Below are 14,925 nucleotides of genomic sequence, written 5' to 3'. Positions count from 1 at the left end.
CTCCAACATCATCAACCTCAAACATCAGAAATCCTACTCCAGTAGAAATAACACCAAATCCAATTAATACAAACGTCCCTAATCAACTAAAAAGGTTCATCTCATCTTCTCCAGACACTAACGAAAATACACCACAGACCGATTCACAGATATTTACTTCTCCTGTAGTAAGCAAACAAAAAAAAAAAGTCAAAAAGTCAACCAGAAATTCCCGCGAAGAACTTTTACTTTCACTAGAGTAAAATTAAAGACAAAATAGAAAACAGATCACCACCGTTTATCCTAAATTATAATGAAATATGTGACTTTCTAGAAAATATATTATATGCCAAACAGCCTGAAATAATTTCAAAAGATTAATCGAATGAAACTACCGAGCTAATTAAGATCCTTAATTTTGTTCACGTTTATACCCACAATTCAAAATTAAAAAATAATATAACTAGATTAAAAAAGAAACTAAAGCTCAATAATATCTCTTCCAGAGAAGAAAAAGATGAACAATTATCTCAGGCAGAATTCTAACATGTCCAATTCCTTTATTTTACACTGGAATCTTAATGGGTTTTATACCCATTTGGAACAGTTAAAACTATTAATAAATGAATTATGCCCAAAGATCTTATGTCTTCAAGAAACTCATTTTAAACAAGTTAATATAAATCTTCGAAATTATCAATGTTTTCCAAAAAATAGAGTAGCACAACAGGCCAGTGGCGGAGTAGCTATCTTCATGCTCTAACCCACTGACTGTGAAACACATCCTGCTTGATTGTCCTCAGTTCAAGGAAAAAAGAAGATTCCACGGATTCACAGATGATGATCTCAAGACAGTTCTCACCAAAAAAATTTCGACAGTGTTAAGCTATTTAAAAGACATCAAGTTATTTAATTTTATTTAATGTAATATTTCATGTATTTGTTATATCCAACTAATAACCCTGTGCGGTTGATGTGGTTTTGTGTTTAAATAAAAAAAAATTATCAAATTCATTCTTCACTTTAATTGAATATACTTATGAAAAATTATTTTAAATTTACCTGTTTCCGCCTGCCACTGGTAGAAACAGTCCGCCCACCGGCGCTAAACATTACGTCACAATCCCAAACTTAAATTTGTTGCACTCTAATCACCATAATCTTTTCTTAGAAGGGTTTGAACACAATAATGATCCTTTGTAGGCAAAATATTTATTGCTATGCACTAATAAACATTTTATAAACTTTATGATTATGCAAATTACACCGTAATCCCTTCTCAGGGTTTTCGAAATCCAAATCCTTCAGGTAGATTAAACCATTAAGGTGAAATGCATACTCTAGTAGCACCGAACAAGTTTTATTTTATTAATAGAAAATAAACGAGGAATTTGGAAGATTTGCAAGGATTTTATGACATAAAATGAAAAGAGGTTTAATATTTTTTATTCTACAAAATAAACATACCTAGTTTTTTAACAGGTTTCTGTGAGAGCTAGTGGTAGTGGAATAAGTTGCAAAATTCACAAATACAGCTTCAATTAAACTCAATTTGATTTTCATCGTCTACAGTTTCTTCGACTTCAGTTATATCAATTCCTCCACTAATAGTTTCTTGTAAAGTGTTCTTGTGAGGCATGGGTACTGGTTTGTATTTATTTATACAAAGTATTGTGTCTGATGGTTTTTTATGGTAAATAACTGATGAACTGAATGAAAACTGAATTTATTTGTCAATTGTTTACACTGTGTATATGATCGTTACGACATGATTTTTTAATTCCCTTGTCATGCGCGCTGTCATCAGCTGACATGCGACGAGCACTTATTCGCCTTACACTTCTGTATTCTGCAACATACCGCCAGCCTTGAAATACCCTGGCTATTTCAAAATGAAACAAAAAAAAAACAATAAACTAAATTACAATAAAGAGTCATAAGTGCCCAGTATACATAAAAACATAGAAATGAACTTAAATGTCTGTTGGTAATATGCACAAGCGTGAGAGAGCTCTTATCACTTCACCATTGTTTGTTTTTATTGTCACAACACGTAGTCTATTGTCTCTGCCTCGATGTACCATTGAAATGCGTCCTAACTTCCACTGTAAAGGTGGTAAATTATCTTCTCTAAGACACACTAGCTGATCTATCTTCACTTCTTGGTTGCTAACAGTCCTCCATTTGGATCTTGACTGAAGTTGAGTTAAATATTCTGTTGACCATCTTGCCCAAAAATGTTGGAGAACTTGAGTCATGTGTTGAAACGTGTTAAGATTTGAAATTCTCCGTAGGTCTGGCTCAGGAAAGGTTGTTAATGGTGAAAATATTAAAAAATGACCTGGGGTCAAAGGTTGAAAATCTGCTGGGTTAGAGGATAAAGGAGTTAAAGGTCTGGAATTAAGACATGCTTCAATTTGTGTTGTCAAAGTTCCAAAATTATCTACTGAAAATACATGATTTCCCACAATTCTTTTAAGATGAAATTTAAATGATTTGACTGCTGCCTCCCAAATTCCCCCATAATGTGGTGATCTAGCAGGAATGAACTGCCACTTTATTGATTCTACTGTCAAAAAACTGTTAATTTCTGTTCTAGAGTTCTGTACTAAATCATACATTACTTTGAGTTGATTATTAGCCCCCACAAAATTTGTGGCATTGTCTGATGAGATAGTCAATGGTTTACCTCTACGACTGATAAATCGTTTTAAGCAATTTAAAAAACCTTCAGTTGTTAAGTCTATTACAAGTTCTAAATGTGTAGCCTTTGTGCTAAAACAAACAAATATGCAAACATATATATGGATGATTTTTGAGTTACGTAATGTATTAGCTTTAACTGAGAATGGTCCGCAATAATCTACACCTGTATGTAAAAATGCTCTAGCAGGAGTAATTCGCTTCTCTGGCAAGTCACCCATAAGTTGATTGATTGAATTTGGTCTATTTTTAAAACATACAATGCATTTTCTTAAAATTCGTTTTACTGTAGTTAAACCTGATAATATCCAAAATCTAGTTCTTAATGTTGATAACAATAGTTGTGGACCAGCATGTAAGTTTTTATAATGTTCATCCCGAATGATACAGGTAGTAATGTGATGGTCTGAAGGTAAAAGTATTGGATGTCTTTGAGAAAAAGTTAAAAAATCTGCATTTTTGATTCTACCACCAACTCTGAGAATACCATCTTTAAGAAATGGATTAAGTGAAATAAGATTGCTATTCCTTTTGACTGTATTACCTTTCAAAATCTGTGAAATTTCAGATTGAAAACATTCATTCTGTACAATTTTTACAATAGTATTTAAACTGACTTCCAATTCTGTTATAGAAATTTGACCACAATATTTGTCTGATTTATTAAGACAGTTATGTTTAAATCTTAAAAGTAATGCTATTATTCTTTGTAACCTTGAGATTGATGAATATTTTTGGATTATACTAAATGGTTCCCTTTGTTTGACATGAGCTGATAACTGGTATTTAGGTCTTTTTTTCTGGCAAATTCTTTACTGATTTAAATTTTGGTATAGGCCAGTTGTCTTCACCTTCTGATAACCAGAATGTCCATGCCACCACAAGGAAGAAGTTGATAATGTTTTTGAGTCTATTCCTCTTGAAATAAGGTATGCTGGATTTTCCTTTGAAGGAACATGTCTCCATTCATTTGCCTTGCTGTTTTTATGAATGTGAGCAATTCTGTTTGATACAAAAGGTTTCCAAACATGAGATTCGCTGTTTATCCATTGAATAACTATAGCTGAATCTGTCCAAAATGTAAATTTGGCAAAATTAATACCTGAAGAATCTCTTACCTTTTTTACTAAGTCTGTTAATATCATTGCTGCGCATAACTCTAATTTTGGAATTGTAAGTACCTTCAACGGTGCTACTCTACTTTTTGCAATAAGTAACTGACTCTGTTTCTGATCGTGATATTGACTATATATATATATATATATATATATATATATATATATATATATATATATATATATATATATATATATATATATATATATATATGTATATATATATAATAACGGATTTATTACGGCTGTCGCCGCTTCTCCGCCCCCAATTTCCATCTTTTTCTGTCATATGCAGTTGCCTCTTCTAAGTCTCTTGCCGCCATTGCTTCATCAATATCGTTGCGCCAACTTCTCCTTGGTCGTCCTCTCTTTCTTCTTTCAGGGGGGATCCATTCCAGTACTCTCCTAGGCCATCTGTACTCTGGCATTCTTTTAACATGTCCGAACCAGATTAATTGTTTTCTTTCTATGTCATCATTGATATTTCTCTCCATTTTCATTTCGTTTCTTATTTGTTCGTTTCTAACTCTCTCCAGTTTCGATCTACCGCAGCTTCGTCTCAGATAATCCATTTCTGTCGTCATAAGTTTGTTTTTATTAGCTTTGGTGACGTCCCATACTTCCGAACCGTAAAGTGTAATACTTTGAACTATACTACCGTAAATGTGTTTTTTGGTTTCTCGTCGAATTGTTTTTTTGCCAGAGAAGAGAGTTTAAGGCACGGGTCGCTGCTCTGCCCTTGTTTATTCTTTCCCTGATTTCATCTGCGCTATTTCCCTTCTTGTTGAAAATGACCCCCAAATATTTGCAGGATTGCACGCCTTTGATTTTGTCGTCTTCCAAGACTAGGTCACATATTTCATCTGTTCCCACTGAGAGATATTCACATTTTGTCATATTCATGTTTAGACCTGCCACCTCATATTCTTCTTGCAGTTTTCTTACCATATAGCTAAGATCGTAGCTGTCTTCGGCAATTACTACCTGGTCATCCGCAAAGAAAAGTGTATATAGCTTGTTTTTTTCCACCGTTATTCCCATGTTTCTACATTTTTTTACCCATTTCACTAAGGATCTGTCCAAATAGATTTTAAATAAGGTGGGTGACAGACAGCAGCCTTGTCGTAGTCCTTTTGTTGTTTGAAAAGGAGAGGTGATTTCTTGTCCCATTTTAATTCTCGCAAAGTTTTGTTCGTAATATTTTTGAGTGGCGTTAATAAGAATTGGGTTTATTTTCAAGTTACCCATTTCTATCCATAGTTGGGAGATCGGTACACTGTCATATGCTTTTTCCAAATCTATTAAAGCTATATGAGTTTCTCTATTTCTCTGCACTCGTTTTTCCATTGCAATTTTTAATGTGAAGATATTATCCATAGTGGAGCGTCCGGCCCTAAATCCCGCTTGTTCTTCGGGTTGTTTGTCTTTGATATCATTTTCTATCAGGTTTCGTAGTACTTTTGAGTGATATTGACTAACAATATATAAACAAGCTCCATAAGCTGCTTCTGATGCATCACAAAATCCATGCAATTCTGTATATGTTCCTTGAAACAATGTAACATGTCGTGGAATACTGATTTGATTTAATTCTGTTAACTGATTTATAAAGTCTACAAAACAAGTATGAAGTTCAGCAGGAACTGATTCATCCCACTTTAAATTAAGTTTCCACAACCTCTGTAATATTATCTTTGCTTGAATGACATAAGGTCCTACTAAACCTAAAGGATCAAAAATTTGAGATATTGTTGATAAAATGGACCTCTTTGTAATTCGTTCAGTGTCTTTACATTTTATTTTAAATAACAACTTATCTTGACCTGACTGCCAAGTTATTCCTAAAGTTTTATTTTCCTCTTTGCTGGAGATAAAATATTCTATACCTACTTGCTCTTGCTCTCCTGGTGAGAATATATCTTTGTCGTTGGATATCCATTTTCTTAATATAAATTTTGATTTGCTAAGAGTTTCTTGTAATTTTCCTTTTAACTGTTTTGGCTGTTCTGCAGTTTCACATCCATATAACAAATCATCAACATAGAATCCATTTCTGATTACTACTGCTACATCTGGATCTGTTTCCTCAATTTCATTGGCTACTTGGGTTAAACTTCTTATGGCTAAGAATGGTGCACTTGCTGTTCCATATGTTACTGTTTTAAGTTTGAAATGTTGGATCTCTTCTGAGGGATTTGTACGCCAAATGATTCTCTGATAGTTCTGGTAGTTTTCACTTACTAAGATTTGTCTGTACATTTTCTCAATGTCTGCTGCTAAAACTATATTAAAAAATCTGAATCTTATTAAGATAGAAAGAAGATCACTCTGTATAGTTGGTCCAACCTTTAAGCAATCATTTAATGATAAGTCTGTAGTTGTTTTTGCTGAGCCATCAAAAACAACCCTTAATTTAGTAGTAGTATTATCTGATTTTAGAACTCCATGATGTGGTAGATAGTATGAGGGATACTTTAAATCCTCTGCTGTTACAAGTGCCATATGTCCCAAATCCTGATATTCATTGATAAAGTCTGTGTATAATTTTTTATATTCTGGATTTTTGATTAATTTTCTTTCTAAACTAGAAAATCTGTCAAGTGCTGTTTGCAAAGAATCTCCTAAATTCTGTATATTGTCTTTTACTAACAGTGGAACAACAATTTGTCCTTCTTGATTTTTCTGGAAACATGTCTGATATTCCTTTTCACATGCTTCTTCTTCTTTAGTTAGACATTTTGAATTGTCAATATTTTCTATTTCCCAAAATTGTTTGAGCTGATCATGAATGTTGTTGACAGTGAAATTACACCTGATGGTTGGTTTATTTGAATAAAATGGAACATTACCAGTAATAACCCAACCTAGCATGGTTTTTTGCAAAATTGGTAAAAATCTGTTAAGTCGAATTTGTCCAATACATAATAAATCATAGAATATAGAAGCACCTAACAAAATATCAATTTTCCCTGGTTTATAAAATGTTTCATCTGCTAAAGTTACATTTTCTGGTACAATAAATTCATTTCTGTTAAGATTCACTGTAGGTAATGTTTCTGTAATTTTATCTATAACTATGAAAGAACTTTCAATCTGATATGCATTTACTCGAGATTTGATATTTGTAGTCACTGAATGGTTTATATGAGTTATTTTGTCATTTATACCTGATACTGGTATTTTTATACATGTTTTATCAAGTTTCAATTTTTTGCAAAGATCTGCTGTGATAAAATTTGATTGTGATCCTGAATCAAGTAATGCCCTTGCTTCAAATGTATTACCTGACTGGTCAAAAATATGTATAACTGCTGTTGTAATAAAACTTCTGATTGATGATTGGCACTTGAATTTAGAACTACTGATGTTGATGGTTGCATTGAATTAATCTGTACTGTATTTACCTGGTTGTGCTCATTCATTGAGTTCCCAAATGATTCTGATTCTTGGTTCATGTTGATGTGGCTTTGTGGATGATCTGTTTGAGATCTAGAATTTGAGTAATGTAACAAAGAGTTGTGCCGCCTGGTACAATATTTGCAACCTTTGGTTGACGCACACTTCTCTATTGAATGATTTCCTCTTAAACAGTTTGTGCATAATTTCATTTTCTGTACTTCAACATTTCTTTGTTTGACAGATAATTGTAGAAATTTATTACAATAAAAAATTGAGTGTAACTCTTTACAATAAAAACATTTAAAATTCTGATTAGTTTGATTTACGAATGATTGTACTTTATTTTTGTTATGTGGTTGATTATTATTTTTATGGTTTACACCATGTGTTTGTTTATCATTATTTGCATAAAGAGTTTCTAAAAGATGTGAACGTTGACCTAAAAAACTTAAAAATTCTGCAATTGTTGGAAGTGTATTTTTGCTTATATTCTCTGATTCCCACTGACGTCTTGTGTTATTGTCTAACTTAGTAGTTATTAAACATATTAACATTGTTGACCACTCCTTTACAGGTTGTTTAAATGACTCTAATACCCTTATATTTTTATTTACCTCATCAATCAGTTTTCTCAATTGAGAAGGTGATTCTTTTTGTATCACAGATAACTCAAATAACGCCCTAACATGAGAATGTACAATGAGTTTATCATTTTGAAATCGATCTGTTAAGATTGACCAAGCAATTGTATAATTATCATTTGTGACCTCCAAAGAAGAAATTACTGCTGCTGCACTGTCTGTCAAACAAGATTTGAGATAATAAAATTTTTTAATGTTACTTAAATTAGGATCATTACCAATTAAACTAGTGAACCCATCATAAAACTCTAGCCATGAGCTCCCACTTTCTGATGCTCCACTGAATTTTGGAAGATCAATACAAGGTAACCTTATGTCTTGTGAAGCTTGTAACTGTGAATTATAACTTGTATTTACTGTGTCTGCTTGTTGATTAAATGTATGTTTATTTATTAAAATATCCGCTTTGGATATACAATCAAAAAACTTCTTTTCAAATTCGTCTAGTTCAGATTCATATTCCTTACTTTTTGTCTCATCTAAATCTAATACAAGAAGCTGAACTATTACTGTATTAAACTCTGATAATAGACCTTTTGCTACTGATAATCTGCATGCTAACTGATCCTTTTTTGTTTTACCTGACTCTACATCGTTTACAAAATTAAAAAATCTAGTTAACTGTCCCTTTAAGGAAGTTTTTGTCGTTTTTAACGTATTTTCATCTGTCATTCTGATTATGAAAATTTACTGTTACAATACAAACTACAACACAAATTAGATGCAAGTCGTGAATAAGGATTTTATATAAAAGGATATTAAATAGGGTACCTGATTTCCAATGATTTTGTAATCCCGGCGTGGCCTTGTCTCCAATTCGAAATGGCCGGCACTTTTCTGTTAAAATATTTGTTCGAGTCCTGTCACGGTCGCCAAATGGTTTGTATTTATTTATACAAAGTATTGTGTCTGATGGTTTTTTATGGTAAATAACTGATGAACTGAATGAAAACTGAATTTATTTGTCAATTGTTTACACTGTGTATATGATCGTTACGACATGATTTTTTAATTCCCTTGTCATGCGCGCTGTCATCAGCTGACATGCGACGAGCACTTATTCGCCTTACACTTCTGTATTCTGCAACAGGTACATAATCAAGAAGATCTTGTAAGTCTTTTTTCTTTTCTTCTGTAAGCTTGATGGCACCCTGGTATTTGAGAGGAAGCTGTATACTATCTAAGTTAAAATTTGTTACATCGTGAAGTCTCTTTCGTCCCTTTTGAAGTATGACATTTGTAGAAATATCCGTGTTGTATGCTATTTGAATTTTAAAGCCCATCTTAAAATTTGTTGAAAATTCGAATATTCTACAATCCTTGAAGTTAGCTCCGAATATTTGAGATTTAGCTGCTGCTTTTTGAAGAACGCTGAAATTCTTAACCATTTCCCTCGTGGCATTACCAACTTGGAAGTTGTTCTTTTTTTTCGTGTGTTCAATGATATGGATATAGTGTTGTTTTGAAAATACTTCACAGTCCTTGATTTTTAATTGAACTGAAATCTCGATCACAACTCATCATCGACTGCCCATACATTAAAAAAACGTGCTTAATAAGATCAAAGCGGTTTGCATGAATGTGGTGGAGGTTAGACAAAACAACGTTTATGTTCATATTTTGCCCGGCACAGTTATCACTAAAAATTATAACTTGTCGCACTTGCTTGTTAACAAAGTTCTCCAAGTAGTGACTGAGAAAACTGGCTATTTCACACGATCCGCGTTTAGCGATGGTTTCATCCCATACATACATTACGGCTGATCCTGTACGTTGCAGGTAAGTTTAGGCGTGGGTAATGCTTTTTGTAAATCAACACATATAACTTCAATATTTGTATCCTGGTTGCTTTCGTAGCTTTTCATCATAAACTGAGCAGCTTTCTGCTTTGCTAAATGAACCTTCAGTTTCGTATCCAATTCAGTTATTCGGGGAGAATTCAGGTTGCTAGTCTTTAACCCATTAATTTCAATTTTAGTCTTAGAGCAGGTATTACATTCATCAACAGAAGGAGGCTGAACACCTATATTGAATTCATTGACAAAAATATTTCGGTAGTAGAACTCTATCACAGGCTGTTCTTCAGGATATGTGTTTCTTAGCAATTCCATATAAGCTCCATATGCCCCAGTAATTGATGAACCCGGTGGCATATATTTTCGAAAATGACTTTTGGCTCTGTTATAGTGACTGGAAATAGTAACAAGAGAATCAATGTGATCTCTGACCAACTGCTTTCTATATCCAACCATTTTATTTCCTGGGCATAGCTTCCCTCTGTTGTCACTCAGCACAGTTCCTGTGGTGGTCTGCTTGTCTAAAACAACGCGAACTCTTTTTTCACTTATGCCATGGATGCTAATAAAAGCCTGACGACAAACACATTTTCTTTCTCCATTTATTGAAACACTGTACTCTATGGTCCGAAGCTTTCTACTAGCTCTGTCAGTAATTAAAGACTTTTTACAATCACTGAAACTTAACACTTTTAAAAGGTATTGGTTTTGATTATCATAGTTGCCCAGTTGCCAAAAATTATTGAAAATCATATTGATATTGTTCATGCCCAACTTTTCAAAGCACGATTTACGACACTTACATGGTGGTCCGATTGTGCGCGCAGATACAGGTCTGTTTGTATTTTTTGAAATGTACGCTTCACCACAGTTTTGTTTGGTTTTACACACGTTAACAACCCATTTTTCCGTGTTCTTTTGCTTCCGCCTTGTCGTGTTCTCGGCGTTCATTTTGAAAATAAATCGAAAAAAACACTACAACTTTAACGCTAATGTAACCGCTAATGTAATATTAAAAACTACAAGCATACGATCGTACAGAAAAACTCAAGAAAAACGCATACATCTGCATACAACGCAAGAATGTCTCACCAACTAAAGCTACAGAAACACCGGTGTGTTAAGTAACAGGGTTATAGAGGAGTAGGGGCGAACCTTGAACGGAAAGGCAACGATAGCTTGTGGGTTCGCCTTTCCTCTTCTAGACGATTATGCCGTTCAGTTTCTGACATGAATTGGTTTCTATCTTATTTTCTACAGAATTTTGGGAGTATGAAGGGCGAAACATGGTATTATAATGATACAGACGTATTCTTTAATAGTATGTGAGCAAAATGAGACTGTTTTTAAAATGACCATTTTTCGAATTCGCCCTTACTCCTCCAAGCTCCTGATTTATAATAATTAAACTTGAGTTGGTCCAGTTGTGATACGTTGGGACTTCTTTTAGTTCAGACATTTCTATATTTTCTGTATCTTCTTAATTTCGCTGCTATCCAATGTTTTCAATTTTAGTATGGGTAGATTTGTTATATTTTCTTTATATTCAAATCTTGGTAAGTCGAATATGTATTCTTCGTGTATTGTCTCTTCTTTTTCATAGATTTGATTGTTGATTGTTATTTGGCATGTCCCTATAGTGATGACTGATGGTTTGCTTATTTTATATATTCCATTTTTATCACAATTGGTTTCTATTGTTGCTGAATTAACAGGAATGACTACTAGTTGATTGGAATTTAATAGTTGATATTGTGGTTTTCTTTAAATGTATATTCGTACTTTTACATTAATTTTTACCAGATTGTATAAGATTACTTAGGCATGGTTGAGAATTTTCTTGTAAAGTTTTCTTCAAACAACAATAATAATTTTCAATTTCGGGACACCTTTTAGTTGTAATCCAATTTTCTTTGCTACTGAGAAGTAGGAAAGGTTGGTCAGTAATAATTGTAAGGTTATTTAGAGGTATAGGATAAATTTGAAAATATCTATAGGAATTACTGGCGATTGGAGTATGAATTTTAAAAATAACTAAATTCCTGTGAATTTGAACTTAAGTAGAAAAGTATTATAATAATTCATAAAATTTTTTAAGTTTTGGAATATTTTGTGTTTTATATATTTTGTTTAGATTTGTAATTATTGATTCTAGTAAAGAAGGGTTAATAATAGAATTATGAAGAATATTCAATTTTGCCAATGATATTGCGGTCTCTATATTATTAATAACAATTTGCAAATCATGTAATTGATTTATTAAATTATCGATTACTATATTTAATGAGAAAGCTTTTTCAACATTAATTATTTCTTTTAATTCTTGTGCCATTATTTTTAAAGTTATTTTCCATAAAACGAATAAATGGTATCTCTAGGTTTTTATCTTTAAACAATAAACAATATGTTTTGTTTGGTCTTATAATTTCTTTTACTAAGCATAAAAATTGTTTCTCTTCAAAATTTTCTTTTGGTATTTGCCAATAGTACATGTTTTTATCAAATATTTTTACATAGGTGTTTTTTGGTTGTGTTGTATTACTAGAGGATATTATAATTTGATTTTTGTATACATTTATAGCTTTTTCTGTATAAGGTATTTTTTAATATAGGGTCTTCTAGATTTGTATGAACAGTTTCTAAGTCATCTGAATCTTTTTTTCTTTTCTTTGTTAGAAATAACAATATCTTGTAGGATTTTGATTTTTGGACTGGAACGTAATTTAGGTGTTTGTTCAGGTGCTAATGTTTTATTTTCAATATTTTCTGAGACATTATTTGATGTCGGTAATTCTGTATCAATAATTTCGTCTATAAATTCCTGTGTGATATCTTGATAAGGATTAATGTCTATATTTTCTGATAAAATGTTATCAAAATTAAAAGGAGATCTAGATATAATTTCTTGAGAGTCTAAATTTCTAAGTTGTGTTTCAGTTTCATAACCGATAAACTCGCTAGGGTCTAAGTTCATTAAGACTGAGAGATTATCATCTTCAGTTTCGAGAGGATGAATTTCTATTCGTGAAAGAGCATCTGCATTCGTATATAACTTACCTTTATGTAAATAATGTTATAATCATATTCTTCTAATTTTAACCTCCATCTTATTAATTTGGAATTTGGTTCCTTTAGTGAGAAAAGCCATTGCAAAGGTTTTAAAGTTTAAAACCTTTGCAATGTTTTGGGTTGCCACATTTTATTTAGGAAATCTACTGTATATTTAGGGAAAATCTACTAAATCAAAAACTAAAATCTACTAAATAAAAAACTAAAATATACTAAAACTTTATTAACATATTTGTATACAATTTAGGTTTTTTTATAACAGCTAACTTAACTTAGAAACTAATATGTGACGGCAGTAATCGATTATGTATTTGAGGGAACTTAAAATTTATTTAGGTACTTTAATTATTAAAAATATTGTACGTTGCTTAAAAATTACGTTATTGTTAATTAAATTTATGTCAAAATTTGAAATTCTGTAGTATTTTGTAATTATATTTATATGAAATAAATCAAAACTTTAGGCCGATTTATGATTAGTAATTATTCAATATTGATACCTATCGATTAAACATCGAAAATGGCCATCAATCAAAAGTCATCTGTCATTATTGTTATATGATATGAAATTTTTATTTTGTCTAAAATTTTAAAAATGATTAATTTGTAAATTATAAAAAGTAAATTTGACTTCAGGAATTAATTTTCATAACGCCAAATTGTTCATTAATTGTGTGGAGATGTGATGTTTCGTCCAAACATAAGAAAGGGAACCAAGCGTTTTGTTGGTTTCGTATTAAGACGTCGATTCCAAATAATCTCGGTCGAAGTAAGGATGATTTCCGGTAATAAAGAAAGTATTGAATCTGCTACCAGTCAATTTTATTGATCACAACTATTCTAACAAATGCGATTTTATATAATAATTATCATCGAAAGCCGACCATAAATGCTTCTTGCTATGTCGTTGATCGCGAACAGATGTGAATATATCCCGTTTAAGATTCTAATTACACTATTTCCGCGTGAAAATCAAAGAGAGAAAAATTTTTATATCATCGAACCGCTACGACTGAAGGCCGATACTTGAATATATTTTTGTGTTACTGAATCGTCGCCAAACATCAAGTCAGGGACCACAAGTCCCGTTAAATCACCGGTTTAGCAACTCCTAGAATTTATTTAATACAATGTACGACTTAACGGTCAGGTAGTCTCTGAGAGAAAAAGGTTTTATTTTTTGAACAAAGAATAGATTTTTAATTCCACTAAACATTCGGAGAACTGATATAAAGAGAATTGACAAACTGACTTTCCTGTAAATTACCTTACCTTGTAAATAAATACTTTTATGTTAAAGAGATTTGAACATAAGCTCGCCCGCGCGAATTGCGGATAGTTATAATAGATATGTACCTATGTAAAAAATGGGTAAATAATATTGAAAGCGTAATAGAAAGAAAAACGCGAAAGAAAATATACCTAATCAAATTGTGGTAAGAGATATAATTTAGTTATTGGTCGAACAGTCTCTCCCGTAGCAGTTCTAATTTTAACTGCGCGGACATGATTATCTGACCCCGGAAAAAGTTCCAGGACTCTCGCGGTAGGCCATTTTAGAGGGGGACAGTTATCAGTTCTTAATAAGACTAAATCATTTATCTTAATATTTTGACTTACTTTGGACCACTTTGGTCGACTATGCAGTTGGCTAAGATATTCAACAGACCATCGTTTCCAAAACGACTGTTGAATCTGTGAACATCTTTGAAGGAAGTTAAGCCTATTAATTGGTAAGTGTAGTAATGTTTTTTCAGGGTAAGAGGTAAGGCTACTGCCTATTAGAAAGTGTCCGGGTGTAAGGCATTGTAGATCAGAGGGATCATTCGACAAGGGGCAAATAGGGCGTGAGTTTAAAATTGCCTCGATCTGCGAGAGAATTGTACTGAATTCTTCAAACACTAAATAAGCATTCCCTATCATTCGACGAATGTGATATTTGGCACTTTTAATTGCTGCTTCCCATATACCTCCCCAATGGGGACTATGAGGTGGAATAAACTTCCATTCTATGAAATTTTGTGCAGCGAAATTTTGCATGTCATTTGAAAAACTAGGGGATTTAAAAAATTCGCGCAAATCCTTAAGTTCATTTTTTGAACCAGCGAAATTGGTTGCGTTGTCACTATATATGAGAGAGGGAAGACCTCTTCGGGCAATGAATCTTTTTAGACATAATAAAAATGAATCAGTAGAGAGTGATGACACTAATTCTATGTGAAC

At 32.4% G+C, this 14,925-nt stretch overlaps 1 protein-coding gene across 1 annotated transcript; it reads right to left on the bottom strand.

The window, feature by feature from the left end:
* Positions 1–1,952: 1,952 nt before the first annotated feature.
* On the bottom strand, positions 1,953–8,509 carry LOC140450898 (uncharacterized). Its single transcript, XM_072544578.1, has 4 exons — positions 7,811–8,509; positions 5,277–7,085; positions 3,499–3,911; positions 1,953–2,754 (listed from the first exon to the last, which is right to left on the bottom strand). The coding sequence occupies exons 1-4, from the start codon at positions 8,507–8,509 to the stop codon at positions 1,953–1,955; spliced, it is 3,723 nt and encodes a 1,240-aa protein (XP_072400679.1).
* Positions 8,510–14,925: the final 6,416 nt, after the last annotated feature.

Source organism: Diabrotica undecimpunctata, chromosome 9, assembly GCF_040954645.1.
Source record: "Diabrotica undecimpunctata isolate CICGRU chromosome 9, icDiaUnde3, whole genome shotgun sequence".
Classification (NCBI taxonomy): domain Eukaryota; kingdom Metazoa; phylum Arthropoda; class Insecta; order Coleoptera; family Chrysomelidae; genus Diabrotica; species Diabrotica undecimpunctata.
Note: the sequence above shows the minus strand (reverse complement) of the source record. Positions and strands in the feature narration are given on the sequence as shown.